The sequence below is a fragment of the Mytilus galloprovincialis genome, chromosome 5 (genome assembly GCF_965363235.1).
Source record: "Mytilus galloprovincialis chromosome 5, xbMytGall1.hap1.1, whole genome shotgun sequence".
Classification (NCBI taxonomy): domain Eukaryota; kingdom Metazoa; phylum Mollusca; class Bivalvia; order Mytilida; family Mytilidae; genus Mytilus; species Mytilus galloprovincialis.
This window is the reverse complement of record NC_134842.1, coordinates 90,000,287-90,027,172: the sequence shown is the minus strand read 5'-3', so window position 1 is coordinate 90,027,172 and position 26,886 is coordinate 90,000,287. Positions and strand designations below refer to the sequence as shown.

The 26,886-nt window shown below is 33.0% G+C and overlaps 1 protein-coding gene across 2 annotated transcripts in view; it reads right to left on the bottom strand.

Moving 5' to 3' along the window:
- LOC143076663 (ubiquitin carboxyl-terminal hydrolase 32-like) overlaps positions 1-20,232 on the bottom strand; it is a 56,989-nt gene extending 36,757 nt beyond the window's left edge. For both annotated transcript variants that reach the window (XM_076252502.1, XM_076252503.1), the window contains exons 1-11: positions 20,073-20,232; positions 19,254-19,381; positions 16,049-16,154; positions 13,797-13,915; positions 10,296-10,455; positions 9,510-9,641; positions 8,540-8,647; positions 7,373-7,488; positions 6,792-6,866; positions 6,204-6,287; positions 4,710-4,771 (exon numbers count right to left, since the gene is read on the bottom strand). In XM_076252502.1, coding sequence (XP_076108617.1) covers positions 4,710-4,771; positions 6,204-6,287; positions 6,792-6,866; positions 7,373-7,488; positions 8,540-8,647; positions 9,510-9,641; positions 10,296-10,455; positions 13,797-13,915; positions 16,049-16,154; positions 19,254-19,381; positions 20,073-20,130 — 1,148 coding nt within the window. In that variant the 5' untranslated portion in view covers positions 20,131-20,232. The remainder of the gene's footprint in view (positions 1-4,709; positions 4,772-6,203; positions 6,288-6,791; positions 6,867-7,372; positions 7,489-8,539; positions 8,648-9,509; positions 9,642-10,295; positions 10,456-13,796; positions 13,916-16,048; positions 16,155-19,253; positions 19,382-20,072) is intronic.
- Between the last annotated feature and the right edge of the window lie 6,654 nt (positions 20,233-26,886).

Sequence of the window (26,886 nt, the reverse complement as noted above, 5' to 3'; positions counted from 1 at the left end):
TTATTTGTAGATCTTACTTTGATGAACATTATCGCTGTTTACAGTTTATCGCTATCTATAATAGTATTCAAGATAATAACCAAAAACAGCAAAATTTCTTTAAAAATTACCAATTGGAGGGCAGCAACCCAACAACCGGTTGTCCAATTCATTTGAATATTTCAGGGCAGATATATATTGACTTGCTTAACAATTTAACTCCTTGTCAGATTTCCTCTAAATGATTTGGTTTCAGAGTTATAAGCAAAAAACTACATTTTACCCTTATGTTCTATTTTTAGCCGTGGTGGCCATCTTGGTTGGATGGCCAGGTCACGCCACACATTTTTCAAACAAGGTACCTCAAAGATGATTGTGATTAAGTTTGAATTAATTTGGCCCAGTAGTTTCAGAGGAGAAGATTTTTGTAAAAGATAACTAAGATTTACGAAAAATGGTTAAAAATTGACTATAAAGGGCAATAACTCCTAAAGCGGTCAACTGACCATTTCGGTCATGTTGACTTATTTGTAAATCTTACTTTGATGAACATTATTGCTGTTTACAGTTTATCTCTATCTATAATAATATTCAAGATAATAACCAAAAACAGCAAAATTTCCTCAAAATGACCAATTCAGGGGCAGCAACCCAACAACGGGTTGACCGATTCATCTGAAAATTTCAGGGCAGATAGATCTTGACCTGATAAACATATTTACCCCATGTCAGATTTCCTCTAAATGCTTTGGTTTTTGAGTTATAAGCCAAAAACTGCATTTTACCCCTATGTTCTATTTTTAGCCGTGGCGGCCATCTTGGTTAGTTGACTGGGTCACGCCACACATTTTTTAAACTAGATACCCCAAAGATGATTGTGGCCAACTTTGGATTAATTTGGCCCATTAGTTTCAGAGGAGAAGATTTTTGTAAAAGATTACTTAGATTTATGAAAAATGGTTAAAAATTGACTATAAAGGGCAATAACTCCTTAAGGGGTCAACTGACCATTTCGGTCATGTTGACTTATTTGTAAATCTAACTTTGCTGAACATTATTGCTGTTTACAGTTTATCTCTATCTATAATAATATTCAAGATAATAACCAAAAACGGCAAAATTTCCTCAAAATTACCAATTCAGGGTCAGCAACCCAACAACAGGTTGACCGATTCATCTGAAAATTTCAGGGCAGATAGATCTTGACCTGATAAACATTTTTACCCCACATCAGATTTCCTCTAAATGCTTTGGTTTTTGAGTTATAAGCCAAAAACTGCATTTTACCCCTATGTTCTATTTTTAGCCGTGGCGGCCATCTTAGTTGATTGACCGGGTCACGCCACACATTTTTTAAACTAGATACCCCAAAGATGATTGTGGCCAAGTTTGGATTAGTTTGGCCCAGTAGTTTCAGAGGAGAAGATTTTTGTAAAAGATTACTTGGATTTATGAAAAATGGTTAAAAATTGACTATAAAGGGCAATAACTCCTAAAGGGGTCAACTGACCATTTCGGTCATGTTGACTTATTTGTAAATTTAACTTTGCCGAACATTATTGCTGTTTACAGTTTATCTCTATCTATAATAATATTCAAGATAATAACCAAAAACAGCAAAATTTCCTCAAAATGACCAATTCAGGGGCAGCAACCCAACAACCGGTTGACCGATTCATCTGAAAATTTCAGGGCAGATAGATCTTGACCTGATAAACATATTTACCCCATGTCAGATTTCCTCTAAATGCTTTGGTTTTTGAGTTATAAGCCAAAAACTGCATTTTACCCTTATGTTCTATTTTTAGCCGTGGCGGCCATCTTGGTTGGTTGACCAGGTCACGCCACACATTTTTTAAACTAGATACCCCAATGATGATTGTGGCCAAGTTTGGTTCAATTTGTCCCAGTAGTTTCAGAGGAGAAGATTTTTGTAAAAGTTAACGACGACGGACGACGGACGACGACGGACGACGCCGGACGCCGGACGCAAAGTGATGGGAAAAGCTCACTTGGCCCTTCGGGCCAGGTGAGCTAAAAATGTAAACAGGCAATAACAATTAAAATAAACATTATTTTGACATTGACTTTGAAACAACAGTTCTCCCCTGTAGACGTTTAAATATGTATATATAACATTTCAACTGTTGAAAATTGATAATTAATGAATACAAAATAAAGCAAAACTTTATCTCAACTTTCTATGTTCATTCTTTGAGATGTCAAACTTCACATTTTTTGTGATATTACAATTAAACAAGAGGCTCTCAAGAGCCTGAATCGCTCACCTTAATTCTTTTGGTTAAATCTGTCATCAATGATTATTTTGGCTTTTCAATTTATTTAAATGTTTTTTGGATCGTCCTATTTTCTTCAAAAGCCAAAAAAAATAATCATTTTCTCCAATAGATGTTCTATTTTAGCCATAGGAGCTATGTTTCTTGACATACAAGGAAATAAAATATAAAATTTATACTAGATACTCTGAAACTCATTTAGCCTAAGTTTGGCTGAAATTGATACAGCAGTTTCAAAGGAGAAGATTTTTTAAAGTAAGTCAACATACTGAACAAATTGTGAAAAAAGTCTTTAAAGGGCAATAACTCCTTAAGGGGTCAATTGACAATTTTGGTCAAATTGACTTAATTGAAGATCTTACTTTGCTGAACATTATTGCTGTTTACAGTTTATTTCTATCTATAATTATATTCAAGATAATAAACAAAAACAGCAAAATTTCCTTAAAATTATCAATTCAGGGGCAGCAACCCAACAACGGGTTGTCTGATTCATCTGAAAATTTCAGGGCAGATAGATCTTGACCTGATAAACAATATTACCCAACGTCAGATTTGCTCTAAATGCTTTGGTTTTTGAGTTATAAGCCAAAAACTGCATTTGACCCCTATGTTCTATTTTTAGCAATGGCGACCATGTTTGTTGATAGATTATAACTTCGGATACAATTTACAAACTAGATACCCTAAGGAACATTCAGTTAAAGTTTGGAAGTATTTGGCCCAGTAGTTTCAGAGGAGAAGATTTTTGTAAAAGATTACTAAGATTTACGAAAAATGGTTAAAAATTGACTATAAAGGGCTATAACTCCTAAAGGGGTCAACTGACCATTTCCGTCATGTTGACTTATTTGTAAATCTTACTTTGATGAACATTATTCCTGTTTACAGTTTATCTCTATCTATAATAATATTCAAGATAATAACCAAAAACAGCAAAATTTCCTTAAAATTACCAATTCAGGGGCAGCAACCCAACAACGGGTTGTCTGATTCATCTGAAAATTTCAGGGCAGATAGATCTTGACCTGATAAACAATATTACCCAACGTCAGATTTGCTCTAAATGCTTTGGTTTTTGAGTTATAAGCCAAAAACTGCATTTGACCCCTATGTTCTATTTTTAGCAATGGCGACCATGTTTGTTGATAGATCACAACTTCTGATACAATTTACAAACTAGATACCCTAAGGAACATTCAGTTAAAGTTTGGAAGTATTTGGCCTAGTAGTTTAAGAGGAGAAGATTTTTGTAAAAGATTACTAAGATTTACGAAAAATGGTTAAAAATTGACTATAAAGGGCAATAACTCCTAAAGGGGTCAACTGACCATTTCTGTCATGTTGACTTATTTGTAAATCTTACTTTGCTGAACATTATTCCCGTTTACAGTTTATCTCTATCTATAATAATATTCAAGATAATAACCAAAAACAGCAAAATTTCCTTAAAATTACCAATTCAGGGGCAGCAACCCAACAACAGGTTGTCTGATTCATCTGAAAATTTCAGGGCAGATAGATCTTGACCTGATAAACAATATTACCCCATGTCAGATTTGCTCTTAATGCTTTGGTTTTTGAGTTATAAGCCAAAAACTGCATTTGACCCCTATGTTCTATTTTTAGCAATGGCGACCATGTTTGTTGATAGATCACAACTTCTGATACAATTTACAAACTAGATACCCTAAGGACCATTCATTTAAGTTTGGAAGTATTTGGCCCAGTAGTTTCAGAGGAGAAGATTTTTGTAAAAGATTACTAAGATTTACGAAAAATGGTTAAAAATTGACTATAAAGGGCAATAACTCCTAAAGGGGTCAACTGACCATTTCCGTCATGCTGACTTATTTGTAAATCTTACTTTGCTGAATTTCCTTAAAATTACTAATTCAGGGGCAGCAACCCAACAACGGGTTGTCTGATTCATCTGAAAATTTCAGGGCAGATAGATCTTGACCTGATAAACAATATTACCCCAAGTCAGATTTGCTCTAAATGCTTTGGTTTTTGAGTTATAAGCCAAAAACTGCATTTGACCCCTATGTTCTATTTTTAGCAATGGCGACCATGTTTGTTGACAGATCAAAACTTCGGATACAATTTATAAATAAGATACCCTAAGGAACATTCAGTTAAAGTTTGAAAGTATTTGGCCCAGTAGTTTCAGAGGAGAAGATTCTTGAAATAGTTTACGACGACAGACGACGACAGACGACGGACGACAGACGACGACTGACGCCAAGTGATGGCATAAGCTCACTTGTCCCTTCGGGACAGGTGAGCTAAAAATCTGATGAAAGCATGATAGTTTGATGTCATAATTGAATGTTGATCAATGAAGAACTGAGATAAGGCAAAACCCAATTTGATTTTCAAACGTTTTCGAGTATTTACTTCCAATTGTCTTAAACTTATTTTCAAACTTACTTTACAATGTTACCTTCTTCTTCAGTTGACTGAGGTTTCAGTCCTAACACAATATGGCAAATCTACAAAATAGTGGCTATCATAGTATATCAACAACATATTTCATTCAGAGTGTAAGTATAGATTATCGGGTTTTCTACACATTGATATCGTAAAATATCAGCTGTGAGCCACATTGTGAACCTTTTTGCGATTGAGCGCAGCGAATGAGCTTTAAAGTTTTACATTGTGTTGAGCGGCTGATATTTTACGATATCTATACATTTGTACTAAGAAAACCTGATTATCTGTTTATCGTTCTAATACTGGTCTTTTCCCTCTCCCAATGAGTTTTCATTGAAAAAACAAGCATGATAACTTCTCCTTTCACATTGTGACGTCGCTGATAACTTCTCCTTTCACATTGTGACGTCGCTGATAACTTCTCCTCTCACATTGTGATGTCGCTGATAATGCCTGGTCTCGTTTTGAAGCCTTGATCCAAGAATTACAGAGCACCAGAGTAGGGTGATATAGGTGTAGGGAAGGACGATGAACAAAAGATAGCATGCAAAAATATTTCATATTGCACTAGTGAAAATAAAGCTTCAAAAATATGTTTTAACAGTTTTTCGAGCTTGCTACACAATAAAGAATTTTCCCTTGTAGAAAATGTATTGCACTTGCAATCCTGTGTAGTATAAAAAAATCTACTCAAGACAATTTTTTAAATATTCATTCAGTAACTCTATATCATTTATGTAATGCAACTGTGGCAACTATAATGACCCCACAGTAATTCAAAACTTAACATTGTTTTTAAGATGTGGAAAGACAAATAGACAACTTTTAAGTTTGATGCATTTCCGTTAAAAACTCTGGTTTTAGTGAACGTCATTTGTGCGTTTAGGGGCGTCGTCACTTCCATTCTAATGTTGAGCGAGTGGTTGGAAAACTATTATTCTATATTGTACGAATTATTCGGCAAATTGAATTATCAAAATTGACAATCAGCACTGCTGTCATTAGGGAATTATCATTAAGTACCTACAGAACAACCATTATTTCTAGTTTATCCTGCACAACGACGATCACTAAGACGCTTGATGAACATTAATAGTGCAGGGATACAGGCTAGCCCCTCTATCTGGTAAATGACGTCATAAAGGCGCCCATAATTGACGAGTTTTTCCCGGTGATGGATGAACTCAAAAGTGGTTTATTGCAATAAACATTTACACTTTTTTGTACTTTTCCCATAACTCTTAATAGCTCTATTCAGAAAGTTTTACAATGGTTAGGTCATTGCAAAAATCACTGAAGGTTAATATCTATTTTAAATTTTGAAAGCAATATCTGTAGACAGCCTATCCTTAAATGGTAATAAATAATCTTTCACTTTTTGTCAATAGTTCAACAATCTCAATTTAAATGCAGGCAAATATTTCTGAACAAACAGAATAGGTTTTCATATGTATAGAGTTAAGTTTTTTTCAATGTTTGTATAATTCCTACCTGACTTAGTAGATTAAGAAAGTCATCAGCCAAAGTGTTGTTAACAGTCCATACTAAATATTCTTCTTGTGTAATACTGTCATCCTAAAGTGTTAATATAAAAAAAAATAATAATACAAGAAATAAAATTTTATTTATTCTGTATAATAACTTAATAAGCAGATAAAACAAGCATTCTATAGATATTGCATATATGCAATACATTGTTCTCCGTGGGTTGAAATGCTTACAAATGGATGTGTTTATAATCATATGGAACAAGATCTAAGAGTTTTTTTGATCCGTGTTGAAGGGCTCACTGTGACTTTGAGATGAAGAACAGCAATAAAAGCTCTGTTCCTTTGCTTCATCTTTCTTTGGTTGTTGCTGTGCTTGTATTTATTTTATTTTTCCAAACAATATTCTTTGTATATACAACAGATATGTTCAGAAAGGGTTGGTGCTTACATAGGGAAATGCTACAATATGTATCATTTAGCTACGATATGTATCATTTAGCTACGATATGTATCATTTAGCTGTTGATTTTTTCAAATGTAAATACAGTAAACTATAAAACACATTATTATATAAGAACAAATTATTTACCTTATCAGCATCATGGCATGCTAAAATTTCCATTGCAACTGTTTCTGGATATAAATTGTGGAACACATCAGATTCCTGTAAATCAAAACAATAAAACTAGTCATTGAAATATGGAAGCCACCATGTCGAAATTACCAATACATGTATACAATACACTCAAGAACATTCTGATATATTTTTTTTTCAGAGAATGCTGGTCGTAATAGTTATTACACTTTGAAACAATATTGAATATTTTGTTGTGCTATGCTATGGTTTTTTCTGTACAGTAAAATTGTATGTGAAATTCTAAAATTGCATCTATATGTGGTACCCCAATATCATTGTGTTCCCTGGTTGTTATGTATGTTCAAAAGGAACAGCACTAATTAGTTTTAAAAGGTCAACATGATCATAACAGGTCTGTTGTTAGTCAAACTATATTTCAAAACTATAGAACAAAGAAATCATTCAATTAATATTTAAATTCTGTATCCCTTTTCCGAATTGCCTTGACTTACATGCATAAAACATGACATAACTACAAGACACATATAAAGATTGACAAAGTAATATTACAATTCTATGTGAAAGGTACTTACTAATTCATGGCTTGCTCTATTCTCTGACCGTACAGCTAACATGGCAGTCAGCATCTGTATCAAATCTTCTTTACTCAACTTTCCATCTTTCTTTTTACAAAATACTTTAAAACAAACTGAAAAATACAAAAATGTCACACTTCTACATGATAAATTGGTTCATTGTGTAAGAGAGTCACACTTCTACATGATAAATTGGTTCATTGTGTAAGAGAGTCACACTTCTACATGATAAATTGGTTCATTGTGTAAGAGATAAGGCCATAATAAATAAGAAAAAAGCTGCCTACTCAAATTCTTTTATTGTCCTGATTTGAAGAAGTTTTTTTAATCAAATAGGCATGAAGACTAATAAACATCTGATACTTCAATTTCTTTTTTTGAAAAAAAAAAAAAGAAAATGCCTACCTACCTATCCACTGTCTCAATCTTTCGGTAGGGTTTGGGCAAACCAAAATATTTTAAAGTGTGGCCTAAACAGTAATGGTGGTAGCTATCTCTTAAACTTATATATTCAGATCTTTGGTCAGCACTTAAATGTTTGACATATTGAAAAGACGGGCATATTTCCATCTACATGTCTCTCTCATTGTCCTATATCACACATCTCTTTATATGCAAGAACATATTCACATGAAAGTCATCTTGAAAATTATTCAATAACAAGAATGTGTCCAAAGTACACGGATGCCCCACTCGCACTATCATTTTCCATGTTCAATGGACCGTGAAAATGGGTTGAAAATATAATTAGGCATTAAAATTAGAAAGATCATATCATAGGGAACATTTGTACTAAGTTTCAAGTTGATTGGACTTCAACTTCATCAAAAACTACCTTGACCAAAAACTTTAACCTGAAGCGGGACAGACGGACGAACGAACGGACGGACGGACGGACGAACGAACGGACGCACAGACCAGAAAACATAATGCCCCTCTACTATCGTAGGTGGGGCATAAAAAGTAAACAAAGGTATTTATATTACTTGTATTTACAAATGCAATACAAAAATTTCAAGTAAGTAAAAAATCATATCTCACAAACAAAATACATTGGAGTAATTTTGGTTAATTTCCCTATATTAAACTGTCTAAGCAATTTAAACTTTTAAAGGTTAAAACTATATCAACCTAAAATTATGTAAAAGTAAATAGTATACTTACATTTTTGTCTTTCCATACTAGGACCTCTACAACACGCTGATATTCCACAAGCCATTTCCTTAAAGTCTATGTGGTTATCACAGTTCTCATCAAAAGCTTTAAATAATCCTGAAACACATACAATTATCTACAGTAAGCAGAGTTTCCATGAATTTCTGAGTGTGATTATCATAACTGTGCTCAAAATATTTATGACCACAAGGATTTGTCAATTGAGAATTGAGCCAAAAACTTTATTGAAGATCCATAAAAACATATATAGTAAGAATGCGGTAAATATATATATGCACAGTCACACTTACGGCAGATTCACATGTTTGAAAACAAACATAACATACATTTAGTTTTACTGTATTATCTCTTTTCTTTAGTACTCCTGCTTCAAATATTTTATTTATTTCAATTCATGCTCGAAATATATCTAATGCTTGTATTTCATGTATTTTTTTATAAATATAAGTTGATGTATAAAATGTGCTGTACATGTTTCATATGCTACAGACTCATGCCCAAAATTTAATATGATCGTGTTGGTGCCCCATAATTATTATATGGAAAATATTGAAGCTCCTAATGATTTATCTTGATTGAATTCATGCTACAAATATTTTATATTATTTTTCTTAATGACCAAAAGATTTTTATTTGTTAGTATTGGTGCTCTAAATCTTTTATTTTTCAAACATTTGCCCTTGAAAAATGTCATGTATGCTAAAAACTGTTATACACAACAGAATTATGAAAAATGTGGGGGGATTGAAAGGACACTTAAAATTATTCCTACATTGGAATGGTGAATGGTTATTAGAGCAACTTTTCACATTTTAACTGCACTAAAATTCTCAAATACAATTAATTGGGTGGCAGGCATTTCAACAAACTGCCTCCAACCAACAACATCACCCCCATACATATTTGTTCTGGCATAATCCTTATATCTTTCTTTCTTTTTTTTACAACCATAACAAACCTTCTGATATATCCTGTGGTATCGGTGGACACACCATACTCTGAAATGTTTCTAGATCAAACTTCCCCGACTTGGACTGGGATTTCAACATCCAGTATCGCTTCTCTAGCTCACTGATGTCAGTTTCTTCCACTGAAATATACAGAATATATATTGTAAAATGGAAAGCATAGATTTAGTGGCCTTTTTAATAAAACTCTTAATATAAAACATGATAAAATCGCGACAATGAAAAATAAATCAAAACTCTGATTTCATACATTACTGTAGATTCATTATTTTCGTAGGTACCAATTTTCATTGATTTTGTGGCTACAGGTGAACAACAAATTTAATGTTTATGTTAAAAGTACAACTTTCTATAGGCTTGTATGCAGACATCAATGAAACCAAGAAATCAATATCCACAAATATACAAAGTTTCCTCAATCCAAGAAAATTAATGAATCCTAGGTAAACAACAAAAACAAGTTTATGTATATCATAAAAGTATCCCATCTTTCTGTTTATAAAAATATTTCTTAATATATATACTATATGTATTCAGAAAATATTTTTATAAACAGATAGATGGGATTCTTTAACATCTGGTTTAGTTCATCATGTTCATTGCTTGGTCATTAAAAGGGCCATTTAATGTAAGCTAAGATCATTTTTTGCCATTCAAAACTTTGAACTTGATTAGATTGGACAGTAAAATATTTCAGCCTATTTTGTAGTCAAACGTTTTCTGCCAAAAATACGAAATCTCTCTACATATCTAATTACGCTGATGTTGAAACTTACAGTGAGTTACACCAGCTAGTGTCTGGTAGAATGTGGGCGTGTCTGTATCATTTGACAGACTGATTGTAATGTCCTCCATCAGAAGCCATTTTGTAATAATTGTTGCACCAGGGTGCTGAAAAATCCATAATCTGAACTGTTCAAAGGTAACTTGGTCTCTCTGAAATCAGAAAAAGATTATTATTTGAAAAATTTATTATCTATCATTAAAAATCTTTATTTCCACAATTGTTTATTTGTTCCATAAAAAAATGTATACTGATGATTCTTTGAGAAAATAAACCACATTTTTTACAAAATGGAAGTAGGAATCTAAAAAATCTAAAAGTGCACACACATTTTTTACAAAATGGAAGTAGGAATCTAAAAAATCTAAAAGTGCACACAAGTTACAACTAACAAGAATGTGTCCATAGTACATGAATGCCCCACTCGCACTATCATTTTCTATGTTCAGTGGACCGTGAAATTGGGTTCAAACTTTAATTTGGAATTAAAATTAGAAAGACCAGATGCTCCGCAGGGCGTAGCTTTATACGACCGCAGAGGTTGAACCCTGAACGGTTGGGGCAAGTATGGACACAACATTCAAGCTGGATTCAGCTCTAAATTTGGATTGTGATTAAATAGTTGACACAGCATAGGTTTCTGACACAGAATGAATGTGTTCTAATGAACTTAAAATTTTTGTTTTCTCTTAGAGCAATTCACTATGCTGTTGAATATTAACCCTTTCGCCGATGAGTCCCGGTTTACCGGGATTCACGCTTCAGACAACTGACGATGAGTCCCGTTTTACCAGGATCGGAATACATCTTTTATGTTTCCCGCTCAAAACAGTGCAAACATGAGTTATCTTTCTTTGATGAATACCCGGATGAAAGTCAAAACATGGCGCTTCCGTTTGTTGAAAACCGTGTCAAAATCAGACGAAATTTACGGAATTTACGAGAATTTGAAATGAGGGAACATTTTTTTTGAAAGAATATGGAAGAATTGAAGCCAAACTAGTATACTTTTTTGACATAAAATGTCGTTTTATGTACAAAACACTTGGAATGGACATCGTTCAGTGTGAGGAATTTGTACAGCCTCATAAAATTTTTCAAAAGTTTGCCGTTTTGGGTTAAAAAATTACGATTTGGGGTCAAAGAGCAGAATTTTGAGAATTTCACCTAGATAATGCCGAAAATTTGAAAATTTGAATATTTTATGAGGAAAAAATTATCAAAACATGAATAAAACTGTTAACATGGTGTTAGTGAATGAAATAAATACACAAATAACTACAAACAAGTTTTTATTGACATTTATTATGAAGATCTCCCACTTGAGCAATAGTAGCCAGGGAAGCCATCGTCTCAGAGTAGCTTCTGTCTGGGCAGCAATCGGTGAAAGGGTTAATCCTCTCAAAAAAATGTTTGAAGAAATTTTCTTTTTTATTTATGAAATTTCAAATGAGAAAAATTGAACCCAATTTTTTTAATCACATCCCCCTTTCCCTTATTCCAAAACTAATCTCAATTAAAATTTCTAATGGAGTTTGCAACAATAACTACTCATTTAAATACATCATAAAATATTAAGATGTAAAAAAACTGCTTGTTATCACTGAATGGTAAAGATTATTTTAATTTATCAGTTGGTAGTAAAAAGTGAATATACATTGTATATTGTATATAACAAAGATTTAAGTTGATTCTGGACAAAGAAAGATAACTCCAATTAAAAAAAAATCTTGCTATTGCACAATATTTTGCAATTAGATATTTCTTGCTTACTATTCTGGACAAAGAAAGATAACTCTAATTAAAAAAAAATTTGCTATTTCACAATATTGTGCAATTAGATATTTCTTGCCATTGCGCAATACTGTGCAATTGAAAAGACTTGCTATTGCACAATACTTAATATAATAATTTTAGATCCTGATTTGGACCAACTTGAAAACTGGGCCCATAATAAAAAATATAAGTACATTTTTGGATTCAGCATATCAAAGAACCCCAAGATTTCAATTTTTGTTAAAATCAGACTAAGTTTAATTTTGGACCCTTTGGACTTTAGTGTAGACCAATTTGAAAACAGGACCAAAAATGAAGAATCTACATACACAGTTAGATTTGGTATATCAAAGAACCCCATTTATTCAATTTTTGATGAAATCAAACAAAGTTTAATTTTGGACCCCGATTTGGACCAACTTGAAAACTGGGCCAATAATCAAGAATCTAAGTACATTTTTAGATTCAGCATATCAAAGAACCTAACTGATTCATTTTTTGTCAAAATCAAACTAAGTTTAATTTTGGACCCTTTGGACCTTAATGTAGACCAATTTGAAAACGGGACCAAAAGTTAAGAATCTACATACACAGTCATGATAGTTAGATTCGGCATATCAAAGAACCCCAATTATTCAATTTTGATGAAATCAAACAAAGTTTAATTTTGGACCCTTTGGGCCCCTTATTCTGTTGGGACCAAAACTCCCAAAATCAATACCAACCTTCCTTTTATGGTCATAAACCTTGTGTTTAAATTTCATAGATTTCTATTTACTTAAACTAAAGTTATTGTGCGAAAACCAAGAATAATGCTTATTTGGGCCCTTTTTTGGCCCCTAATTCCTAAACTGTTGAAACCAAAACTCCCAAAATCAATCCCAACCGTTCTTTTGTGGTCATAAACCTTGTGTCAAAATTTCATAGATTTCTATTAAATTAAACTAAAGTTATAGTGCGAAAACCAAGAAAATGCTTATTTGGGCCCTGTTTGGCCCCTAATTCCTAAAATGTTGGAACCAAAACTCCCAAAATCAATACCAACCTTCCTTTTGTGGTCATAAACCTTGTGTTAAAATTTCATAGATTTCCATTCACTTTTACTAAAGTTAGAGTGCGAAAACTAAAAGTATTCGGACGACGACGACAACGACGACTGACGCAGACGACGACGCCAACATGATAGCAATATACGACGAAAAATTTTTCAAATTTTGCGGTCGTATAATAATATCATAGGGAACATGTGTACTAAGTTTCAAGTTGATTGGACTTCAACTTCATCAAAAACTACCTTGACCAAAAACTTTAACCTGAAACATGCATTTTCATTTTCTATGTTCAGTGGACCGTGAAATTGGGGTCAAAAGTTTAATTTGGCTTTAAAATTAGAAAAATCATATCATAAGGAACATATGTACTAAGTTTCAAGTGGATTGGACTTCAACTTCATCAAAAACTACCTTGACCAAAAACTTTAACCTGAAGCGGGACAGACGGACGAACAGACAGACAGACAGATGGACGAACGGACGCACAGACCAGAAAACATAATGCCCCTCTACTATCGTAGGTGGGGCATAAAAACCATGCAGTTGAGTGTGGGACGGAATGATGAATAGATGGACAATGGGATATTACAATTAGAGACTGGAATGATGAATAGACGGACAATAGGAAATTACAATTAGAGACTGAGTAGAAGTAAATTACATACATCTGAGAATAATTCTGATACAGCATGAGAGACCTGGCCCTCTGTTTCAATAATACGTCGATCCATCTCATCCTTCTGTACCATAGTATAACTGTCATCGGCATACATTCCAAATATCACTGAAAAAAGTTAAAAAAATATAATTACATACTGTAGATTTATTAATTTTGGTTGGATACAAATTTTTGTTGGTTTTGTGAGCAGGGTGAACAACGAAAACAAATGTTCAACGAATTTCAAATTTTCTATAAGCTTTAAATGCAGAGATTGGCAAAACCATGTATAAACAAGAATGTGTCCACAGTACACGGATGCCCCACTCACACTATCATTTTCTATGTTTAAAGGACTGTGAAATTGGAATAAATTCTCTAATTTGGCATTAAAATTAGAATGATCTTATCAAAGGGAACATGTATACTAAGTTTCAAGTTGATTGGACTTCTACTTTATTAAAAACTACCTTGACCAAAAACTTTAACCTGAAATTTGCACTATCATTTTCTATGTTCAGTGAACCGTAAAATTGGGGTCAAAACTCTAATTTGGCATTTAAATTAGAAAGATCATATCATAGGGCACATGTATACTAAGTTTCAAGTTGATTGGACTTCAACTTCATCAAAAACTACCTTGACCAAAAACTTTAACCTGAAGCCAAAAACTTTAACCTGAAATTTGCACTATCATTTTCTATGTTCAGTGAACCGTAAAATTGGGGTCAAAACTCTAATTTGGCATTTAAATTAGAAAGATCATATCATAGGGCACATGTATACTAAGTTTCAAGTTGATTGGACTTCAACTTCATCAAAAACTACCTTGACCAAAAACTTTAACCTGAAGCCAAAAACTTTAACCTGAAATTTGCACTATCATTTTCTATGTTCAGTGAACCGTAAAATTGGGGTCAAAACTCTAATTTGGCATTTAAATTAGAAAGATCATATCATAGGGGACATGTGTACTAAGTTTGAAGTCGATTGGACTTAAACTTCATCAAAAACTACCTTGACCAAAAACTTTAACCTGAAGCGGGACAGACGGACGGACGAACGAACAGACGGACGGACGAACAGACAGTCGGACGCACAGACCAGAAAACATAATGCCCCTCTACTATCGTAGGTGGGGCATAAAAATCCACGAAAATGCCCAAACATGATATAGAAACAAGTCAGATTTTTTTCCTAGCTGACAAGAAAAGCTGTAACATGTGTAAGGAGACCTATAGTTGGTAACTGCTTTGTCATTTGGTCTTTAGCCATGTTAGTGGAGAGTTGTCTCATTGGCAATCATACCACATATCTTCTTATTTTTATATTGACCTATTCCTAATTTTTTGTACTTTTAGTATATCACTAAGAGTTGTTTCCTTTTAATGGGCCAATTATTTTCAATCGATGTTGATCTATTTTTGTAAATGCTCCTCACGTCGTAACTTAAATGAATCAAGTTAAAAATTATTTGTTTTTAATATTTTACATTTTTTAACCTGATAGAAGCCTAAAAATCAATTTATGACCAAAATTATAGGTGTAACACCACTAATTTGGGCCCGGCCAGAAAGCACATACCAGAAAGTAGTACATATTTAACACAAAATAGTTCCTACGCATCAGTGTAACTTTCAAAATATATAGAATATTTAGGTATTTTTGGTATCAAATGAAAGCTGAAGGACTGGTGATCATTGTAGAACACTTTTGGACTTTTGATTTTGAATATTAAAATAAATGCACCAAATTTTAAAAGAGGGTACATTTTGTCTGTTTGTCAATTCTGAATTACCTGTTTTGGTACATCCGAAGTTCTGGGAACCAGTTCTTTCTTATATGTCATTAAAAGTATGTCGATTTTTTCAGTACAAGACACCATAAAGTGTTGCTTTGAAATGCAAAAATTGCCACTTTATTTGAACTTAAAATGGAAGAGGTGTGCCTGCTTGAAATTGAGGAATTTAACATAGAAAGCAATGGGACCATGAATTAGTGGTGTACTTTCAAAAGATCTTGGCAGGGTCTCTTGTGGAGAGTTGTCTCATTGGCAATCATACCACATCTTCTTTTTTTATATTTTCTATTATATATATCATATTCTTCAAAATCTTCAATCTTTTTCATATGATTTTTAAGGCATGTAATATAAAGGAAAACACAATTGTAAGCTACATGTAACTGTAGAGTTATTAAAAAATACTAAAATAATTTGAACAGTGTAAAATTTACTTTAAAAAAATTCTGTCTACTAACATTTAATTCTCTCTTCTTTAGTTCCCTTGGTCAGAACTACAAGTCCACTTATTAAATCCTTGTAATTGAGTCCTTTAGATGAGCCACCAAAGCCTTTAAATATCAGCTGTAAAAATCAACAAATTTATATTATACTGAGTCACCAAAGCCTCTAGATATAGCTATAGGCTGTAAAAATCAACAAATTTATATTATACTGAGCCACCAAAGCCTTTAAATATTAGCTGTAAAAATCAACAAATTTATATTATACTGAGGCCACATTTAAAAAAATGTCTGTTTCCCCTCCCCCGGGTCTTCCCTTTGTAAACAGACCAGGAAGGCAAGTTCTTTTTTTTTTTTTAACTGGATGTGATTGTCATAGCATGGTCACATGAATGGTTTGATTTGTCCAGTCCAGGCCACTCATCAGTTGTTTGTGCTCAATTTCAGTGTATTTATTTAGATTATCAATCCTTCTGCTTTCAAGCACTTTCCAAAAATGGAAACAAATTATTTTCAGGAAAAAAATAATTTCTATTTTTTTGTGGAAAATAATTTTTTGACCCGGGGGCTTATTTTTGACCCGGATGGGGGGAGGGGAAACAAACATATTTTTAATTTTGGCCTGAGTCACCAAAGCCTCTAGATATAGCTATAGGCTGTGTAAGTAATAACATATGAGCTGTGTCGAATATCAACCTAATGCAAATGAATATAAATGCACCTGTTAACCTATTTCTGGTTAAAATTGATATAAAAATTCCCTGGGCTTCTTCAAATTCTAAAAATTAGATGAAAACACTTTTGCCCATTTGTGTCAAATATTTGTTGCCTAAAAATCTATACTAGAACTGCATGCACATACTAAATATTATTTTGGAAATTCTTTTTTTAAATTAAAAGTATCATGAGTATTGTCAATTCAACATGGTCAATGAAGATAAAGAATGTAACTTATAAACCAAGGACAGACAGGTACTGTTTGTAGTATGAAAATTTTAAGTATTATTAATTACATTGTACATGTTATATACTATTGAGTTACAAAACGTCTATGTAATATTAATTATACATGTAGATTTGAGTTACAAAATTTCAGGTATTCAATTTTACTAATTTAAAATCTAAAGCTCTGCATTAGAATACCAGACATACATGACATGAAACTGAATTTTCCATTAAAAAAATCCAGTCATAAATCAGAAAAAATCAATGGTCCAACAAAAAACATAAGCTTGACTTTATATTTAGGTATAACAGTTAAGGGAGATAACTCTTTAAAATCAGTTGAACGTTTTAATTACATTCTATTGTTAAGAAAGTATTAAGCTTCTCAATAATCAAAATTAGTGTTTGTCAAACAGCTATAAATCCAACCATTTTTTTCTGATAATGTCATGAATGTGTTTGATTCAAGTTTTTTTTTAATTTTTATATTTTTGTCAAAGAGTCAAACATTAACATATTTTGTCAAAATTTTATGAAAATTAAACTAGCCAAATTAATTTTAGTCAAGGTGTTTGGTACCACCATAAGACCATGGAAAAATAATTGATGGTTTCCCCTAACCCGAATGGGTCATTTTTTTACCGCTGGGTCATTTAATTTTTCTGTAAAAAAAAAAGTTTGGCAGAGACAATTTAAAGTGTTGAAAATATGCAAGATTATAGTTCCACTATAGAAACAAAACATATATATAGATATAAAATTACGCATGGTTACCAATAAAAAAAAAAAGCCTGCCTGCCGGGTCTTTAAAGTTTTCCCATGTTAGGGGAAACCAACAATTAATTTTCCATGGCCTAAATAGACAAACATTTCCCAAATAGTTGCCCAATCTTCCACAATACTAAAATAAGGATAAGCACTATGGGTATTTTCATGAAAGTTTTAGGGGCCCAACCAAAATTTCAGTGGCATTGCCTACTGGTTCCCTGCTCATCTTTTCCCCTGAACTCAGTACTTACAGGGATCTCCATGGATGAAAAATGAACGATGGAGGAACTTTCACCATTACAAACCGTGTCTACGCTGTACAGTGTAGCGCGATCGGAAGTATTTTATCCCTCCATACAAGGAATGGTGAACATGCTAATTCATTGCTTATTTAAATTATATTTATTTGAATTTTCATTATAGAATTAGAAGTATCAACATTTTCATTTATTGCCATTTTTAACCATTCAAATGCCAAGTCTTCATGGTCCCCCCTTAGTCGAGAATGACCAAAAGCTGTCATGAAGGTCCCCATGTAGATTTCTTGTATTTTTGGTAATTGTTATGGGGGTTAAAAATCATATGATGTGGAGCTTATTTTTCATGGACACTATCAAATTCAGAACCCATTACCGGTATGGCTGATTTGCAGCAACAACAAAACGATTCGTACGGGTTATGTAAAAGGTTAACATGCACATGGTTAAAGAGATTTGTAAAGCAAACTTTGACAAATGAAAAGGTTTTTAATGACTTTATCTGGCAAATTGATGCTGTGCAACATGCATCTTTCAAGTCTGAATAGAAACCGGAAACGCGGATGTATCAATTTGATTGTAATATACGAAATGAATTCGGAATTAGGATACGATATTTCTTCACAGGAAATATTTAAGTTTTTACTTTAAACTTTTAAAGTAATTCTAAATTATTGTTACAGCAGTACTCGAGTTATTTCCGATGAAATAATATTTACTGTTTTGCGTCTTATTTTGTACTTTTTAAGAAAAGGGGGATGCTGATTGCGTAAGTCAAAATAAAGCACGTGTTCGACTTGTTAAACTGTTTTCTTTGTAACTGGATTAAATTTATTTATTTATTTAATCTAAATTATCATAATCATTTGCTGAAACTTAGTTGATTAATTCGACAAATGGATCGTCTATCCTCAGATAGTATTCTCTTGTTTGGTTTGTTGATCTACCTGTATACAAGCTCAGGTACAAGTGATTAGCGATCGTAATCCAGATATCCCTCAGGCGTTAGAACTGTATTGGATTATAACATAAAAGCCTAAGGGTTATGCAATTACATGCATTTGATTATAATTGATAAAAAAAATGGCATCTGGCTACAAAAAACGATGAAGTTTTGAACGATGGCGGAAGACAATTTAACGATGGTGCAAGACAATTTAACGATGGCGCAAGTCATTTGACAATGGCACAAGACATTTGAACGATGGCGCAAGACATCGTTAAACAGGCCATGAAGATCCCTGACTTACTTTCGAAACTGGGGCTGGTACACCATCTCCAAGAACTTCTCTTAAGAACATTGCTTCTGTCATTGAACCACCAAAGGTCGATGATCTCTTAAAAGCATCTTTCAGACGTTTCTGTTCCAAGTCCCTTACTGAAAAAATAAATCTTCAATTATTTCTTTTTGTCAATTAACTGAAGGGATATTCAAAATTTGAACACTCATATTCAACTAGCTCTATTAAATTTGTAAACTGTAGATTCATTTGTTTTCATTTGACCAATTTTCGTTGATCGAGAAACACTTATATGTTAGTGGATATTTTATATTGTGGTTTTGTCAATTGTTGCATACAACATGTTTTTTGTACAAGCCTTTATCTGAATCCTAAATTCCAATACACCTTATCGCTAAATCCTAGTTGACCAGGCCGCTTTAACTTTTGACGTCATCAATGGTCATACACAATCACTTTTCCATTGTGGGACCAGATATTTTGTTTGAAGAAGTCGAAATTATAGGGGAACCTGAGTGATATCCAGTAATGGCTGACAAAAAGCGATAACGTGTATTAATTCACTGAATGACTGAAAGAAATTTTCCTCCCTGTAAATTAATGATTCAGTTATCAAGCACATAACGTAAAATCATGTTTACTTGCAAAATATTTTCAAACTCATGTCATTTTTAATGTTGTATGTTGAGTCTGAATATGTAGACAAGTAAAAGATTGCAACTACATGTGTTTCTTGATCAACAGGATGTATTAATTTTACAGACGAAAAAATGTCAACATAAATTTGCAATATTCATAAGGTGTGTTTCAATCAAACTGTTTTCTTACATCGTCTGACAGCTTCCTCGTAAGGAATATAAGATAATTTTGATTCTTTTCCTCCCATTCTAGCGTTTGTAATTTATTAATAATCCAAAACAATCACTCTAAACTGTCAAAAGTGTCAAAATTCAGCCGATCGTCATCCATATTACATCACGCGATGTTGACACAAGTCTCGCGAGAAAAAGTAAGGGATCGGACAGGTTAAAAAAAAGTAATTTCCCGCGGATTTTTGAAAATCAGTATTTCTTAATTCTGTTTTCAACTTGTGACGCATATTGGAAACTGTACCATTGACGTGTAATTGCTAACAATTTACAATATATCTATATGATATGTACACATTTAAAGGGACACTAGCTACGAGATATCTAAAAAATCTATTTAAAATTAAAGTATGAATATTGTTTGTTCAATTATTTATAATGATGGTGAAATAGTGAAATAATAATTTGCTTTTAACAGCTAAAATGGTTAATTTTTGGTCAAATTAAGCTAACAGGCTAATAAACATTGATAATGAATTATTCACTTGCAATTGCATAATTCGACCTCGATCTGTACGGTTGTTTTTAAAAGGAAAAAATGTCAACATTGAAAGTGGAACAAAGGTAAATAATTTGATTGACTGATTCGATCCACAAAAAGAATTTCTTGTAAAGGAAAAAAAAAACACGATAAAAATACATTTTTGATTTATAACACAAAATTTAACACACCTATAAAAATCCAATTGCATGATTGCTTAATCTATTTATATCTATATGTCTAAGGGGTTAGCAAGTGAATAAAACATCATCAATGTTTCTAAATTTTGACAAAATTGAACCGTACTGGCTGCTAACAGCGAATTATTATTTCATTATTTCACTTTCATTACCGGTAATGATCGAACCAAAACAAATCATTTATTTTTTTTATATATCGTAGCTTTAACCCCTGTTTCAATAAAAAATAAAATAAGACAATGTGGTTTGATTTTCCATATTAAAGTGACAAAATCTCAAAATGAAAAAAGAAATTAACAACTATAGCTGTCACCGTAAGTCCCCACTATGATCTAGTCCCCCTCTCCGCAAAGATGCAAGGAAGCGTAACCACCCTTTTGATTCGAAAAAAAAACCATGAGTTTAAAGTAATAGAACTGACAACAACATTTGGATTGTCTTTCAACCCGTACCCTTAAGTGTAATCTTGAAAATTAACGAAAGCTCCGTTTTTACTCATGAAATCAACACCCTGATTAAAATATCGAAATGCATTTTTTTTTTTGTATTTGTAATGAGCCTGTAATCTCTGTCCTACATTTATTTTCACTCTATTCGGTCCTGCCTCTTTTATAAGTTTATCATGAATTTTTGAAATTAAATTGACATCCTGCCTTTTTTTTTTGCCAAATTTCTCATCCTGCTTTTCGTACTCAAAACTCATGTCCTGTCTTTTAAAAATTTCATCATAGCCCCCTCCCTTTTTTAAATCAAATGGTAGCTGTCTTATTGCCTGGTAGTTTGTAGTTTCCCCCGAACTGGCACAAAATTTCTATTAGCTTCATTTTCTTAGGTTACAATGGCAGATCATGGCACTTTATCATATGAATTTTTATTCAAGAGACTTCTATATATGACAGAAATATTTGCACGTACAGCTTAGTTTTAGTGTTGTGACGTAAGCTGTGTATTTAGTGATAAGAAGATGTGGTGTGAATGCCAATGAGACAACTCTCAATCCAAGTCACAATTTATAAAAGTAAACCATTATGCCAATAAAGGTACGGTCTTTCAACACGGAGCCTTGGCTCATACCGAACAGCAAGCTATAAAGGGCCCAAAAAACAAATACTAGTGTGAAACCATTCAAACGGGAAAACCACCGCGGTCTATTTTTATCTATATTTGTCTGAACCTATAAAGAAATAATTGTACATACTTCCTTATTTGTAGGTTGTTTGTAATTTTCATTATTTTGATTTTTACCATCCTTGTACCAACTCTATAGACTAAGGAAGGATCGAATCTCTATTGTGTATTCCCTTGTGACACACTTTTATTTCCCTTACTCGACGTACGTAACTGAAATGAATTTGTTTGCCACATTTATGGCATGAATGTTTGTAATTTGGGCAGAATGCCCTTGATTTACATGACTTATCACAGCCAATACTGTAATATTGTAACGCTTGGCTATAGCGAATTCGAAGATTATATGGCCTTCAACAATGAGTAAAAACCATACCGCATAGTCATTTATGAAAGGTCTCGAAATGACAAATGTTTAACAATAAATTAATTCAAACGAGAAAACTAACGCCGTGATTTTCGTACAGTGAAAAAAACGAAATGCAAAATATTAAAAACAACAAATTGCAAACGACAACCACTTAATTTCAGATTCATTACATTTAATAGGCACCTGTGGCCGTGTTAAATCTGGAACATTGGTGTAACAGTACAAAATATGATCAAACTATAAAAACAGTTAAAAAAGACCTAATTCGTCGGATTGAGACAAAGAACAAAAACAAGTAACACATGCAAACATATCCTACCGTGCCGCTGATGCATGCGGCTGAGGGCTGTATAGCCAGTCAACATATATTTGTTTGCCTAGCAGAAGTTTCACTGAAAATTTTGGTTATTATATAGCAAATGATGCCGTGAAATCAGTTCCTATTGTAACAAATATTCTTTACCATTTATTTTGTAAGGAACACATTCTCTGTATCATTTCTCGATCCCAGTGGAAATTATAACATAATCGAAAATTTCTTCAGTTTGGAACTTTTGTTTCATATTAGCAGCAGCTATGAGAAGAGGACACTCTGTAATCATGTGAAAACCACGTCGAAACAATATTGTATCTTTTTTTTCCTTTTTTTTTCATCTGTAATTGTTTCAAACAATCATTGCAGTCATCATTATCATTGTATAAAAAATGATGTTATTGTTCAGCTCAGCTTTGGATGCTGTTCTCTGCAGGGACTTTATATATACATTAAGTCTGAACTATGAGACGGAACCGCTGACTCTGTATGACGGTGTGACCTCGAAAGTTTATAATGGGGATGTTGGGAGGGGTAGGAGGGGGCCTGATCCCGAAATCTCGGGATTAAAAACACAAAATCCCGAGGTCATATCCCCTCTCTATAATAGTCTAAACTATATAATAGAAATAGATGTTTTTAATAATTGACTATGCATGTCCTAAAAGTTATAAATGAAACATGTCAAGATAAATCTGTTAATATTTTACCACTTACTGGCATGACTAAAACTTGTCTAGACTCGTTGAACTCATTGGTGTTAAAAAAAATCGAGAAAAGTGGCAGATGGGACTTGTTTATATACAAGAAAAACAAAGAGATGTGATATAAAAATAAGAGGATATGGTATGATTGCCAATAAGACAACTCTCCACAAGAACGACACTGCAGTGGCGGATCCAGAGGGTAAGGTAAAGTGGGTTGGGCCATTTATATTTTTTTTACATAATCAATGCTTTAGAATGGGGACACATGGTTTGAACCCCCTCTCCCTTTATCCCGAGCTGGACCCTTTTTCGTTTCGTCTATTTTAACCATAATATTGTCTATATTCTTATCTAGCTTTTGAGTATTTACCTTTTGAGTGCATGTTCCATTCAGTTTAAGCCATTAATCAAAGTATCTTCTGAATTTGAATGTGAACCAATTTCCGAAGTATTTATCATACTTTAAACAAAGAGACGATCTCAAAATTACGTGTTGAATAAATTGAATTGAATTGAATTGAATTGAATTGAATTGAATTGAATTGAAAATTGAATAAAATAAAATTGAATTGAATAAAATTGAATTGTTGAGTTGAACTGGGATTAGGAAACAAGAGCAGTGCTCTTATATAAATCCGTCTCCCTAAATTGAAAATAAAATTACAAGCTACGAACACATGCTGAATATAGCAAACGAATAAATATGTAACAAAATACAGTCAATGATTACAATAACAAAAGGAATATTCATAAGAAAAAAATACATAGCAAAGGAAGGGGATGAAAGGTGTTTTTAGAAAAATGAGAGTGTTATTAAAGAATGAAACAATATTTTTTATATAAGGGAGGAGTGAGTAATAAGAATTATTTGATTGTGGATGTGAATCGATTGCTACTTATAATAAAGTTTTGCATAGCTTTAAATATCAGTATGTTTTGTTCTACTGTGAGTCTATCGGAGCCGAAAAGTAAGACATTAGTAGAAATTTTGATTGGAATCTGTAGGTTGTGGATGTGTCTTTGGCGAGGTACATTGAATATTTTGCATTTTAATAAATAGTGATCCGTTGTTTCAGGGTCTCCGCAAACACACTTCGGGGAATGTATCAAGTTTCTGTCATAGAGGTGTTTGTTGAGTCCACCACAGTTCATTCTTATTCTCGCATAATATATTTGACCGGGTCTGGAACCACAATTTCACGGTTACTATTTAAATTATTTTTGAAAGCGAGAAGGGACGGACTATTTTGTAGTTTAATTGTCTGCGAGTTCCAGGATTTTACTGTTGATGACAAAAAATAGTTAGAGTATAATGATGTTCTAGCTGCAAAAGTAAAATCACAAAAATACAGAACTTAGAGGAAAATCAATTCGGAAAGTCCGTAATCACATGGAAAAATCAAATAACAAAACGTATCAAAAACGAATGGACAAGAACTGTCATATTCCTGACTTGGTACAGGCATTTTCAAATGTAGAAATGCAATAGGTTGGAAATCATTCGCATTACGCGTATTATATTCATGTATATTACGGAACCGTTCAGGTAAAATATTATTAAGATAAGCTGGAGTAATATTGTTAGACATTTTGTACAAATATGCAAGTCTGTGGGCCTCTCGTCTATCCTTTAGTTTTTCCCATCTCGTTTCCTTATAAAGTAAGTTAATAGATGTTAACCGTGTTCCTCCAGTCACAATACTTGCAGCCTCTATTTGGACGCTTTCTATTTTATGAACTAAAATCAATGTCAATCTAATTAAAAACCGATCTCTCATCGCTCCTGTTTCTGATATGTCGCGTGGGAGATCTAACGAAACCCGCTTTGAGGTCACATGTGAGTGACCTCGTAGGTGTGTCTTTTTCGACCAATGAAATTGAGTCTTCCACGATCTTGGAAGTTTAACGTAAGGCAAAGGGATGTAACTCATTTTATTTACGACGAAATCATCAGTCAAAATAATTCATAAACTTTTTTGATTGGCTTATTTATAGGTCGTCAACTCATTTGCATATCTTTATAAATTCATAACTTTTAGTTCACTCACATGTGACCTCAAAGCCGGTTTCGTTAGATCTCCCACGCGACATATCAGAAACAGGAGCGATGAGAGATCGGTTTTTAATTAGATTGAATCAATGTAGATGTATCCCAAACTACATCAGCATATTCAAGAACCGGCCTTATATAAGAAAAATAAAGTTGTTCTAAAGTTTTTCTACTTAAAATGAATTTAAATTTTCTAAGTATATTTAAGCGGGAATAAGCTTTTATAACCACCATATCGATATGCTTGTGCCAATTACCGTCGTTTGACAGTATCACACCAAGATGCTTACAAGTGTTCATTTACAGAGTTTAAGGGGAAATTATTCATGAAAAGCTGTGGATGCAATGTTTTTTTTTAAGTTTCCGGGATATGTTCATGCTCTTTGTTTTATTTGCATTACAATTAACCAACCACTTCTCAGACCAGTAGTGAATTTTCTTTAAATTTTCATTTTACTTTAATGCATCATTTACTGGATTGTCCACTATAAGATACAGGCTTGTGTCATCCGCAAAAAGTATTATTTCTGACTGAATTTCAGCTGTAATATCATTAATGAATATTAAAAAGAATAGAGGACCAAGGATTGATCCCTGAGGAACACCGGCATTAATGTCTCGCCATCCTGACGTTTTATTGTTAATAACCACTCGTTGCTTCCTGCCTCTTAAGTAGTCTTTGACCCAGTGAAGCAACTGACCTGATATGCCAATTGCTTCTAATTTACGAATCAACCCCTTATGCCAAACTATATCAAAAGCTTTACTTATATCACAAAATATAACCCGAATTTCCTTACCCTCATCATAAGCCCTCCCAAATTCATTTGTCAAATATAATAATTGATTGATAGCCGAGTCACCAGGTGTAAATGGTCATTGTTATCCCCAATAGAGGTATTGGATCTAGTCCCAGAAAAGCATTTTTGGAAAAAATTGGTTTATAACGCAGTGAATGACTATTGGAAAAACATCTTAATTCTTGAAGCTAGGGCAAAAGTATCTATGAAAATGCTAAATTTTGAAAATTTTAAAGTTGGTGTAGTCTGGGAACAGTAATATATATATGTTCCTGGTGTAGTTCATAATATCTGGGAGAGTAGTGGTTCAGAACTATCATCTGTTAAAAGATCCTGTGTCAAAGCCAAAATAATAAGTGGGACTTGCACTCTTCAAGCTGATCGAGCAAAATTTAATGGAAACAGAACAAGTTCTTTATGACCTCTGTGTTTTAAACAATCTGAAGACTTAATGCACTTTCTAATAAAATGTAATTCATTGGAAGGAGTGAGAAGGAAATTCATTATACTACTAAGAAATCTACTAAATGATAAGATTAATGCTCTTCATGTCATTGTGGATGATTAATTAACTTTGAAGATAATCTATTACAATTAATAGTGGACCGTACAAAATTCCAGTTTTTAACACAATTATGGATAAATATTGAGCGCCTGTCAAGCAGCTTATGTTTTGGTCTACACCAGAAGAGAACTAGTTTATTACTAAAAAGACTGTTCGTAT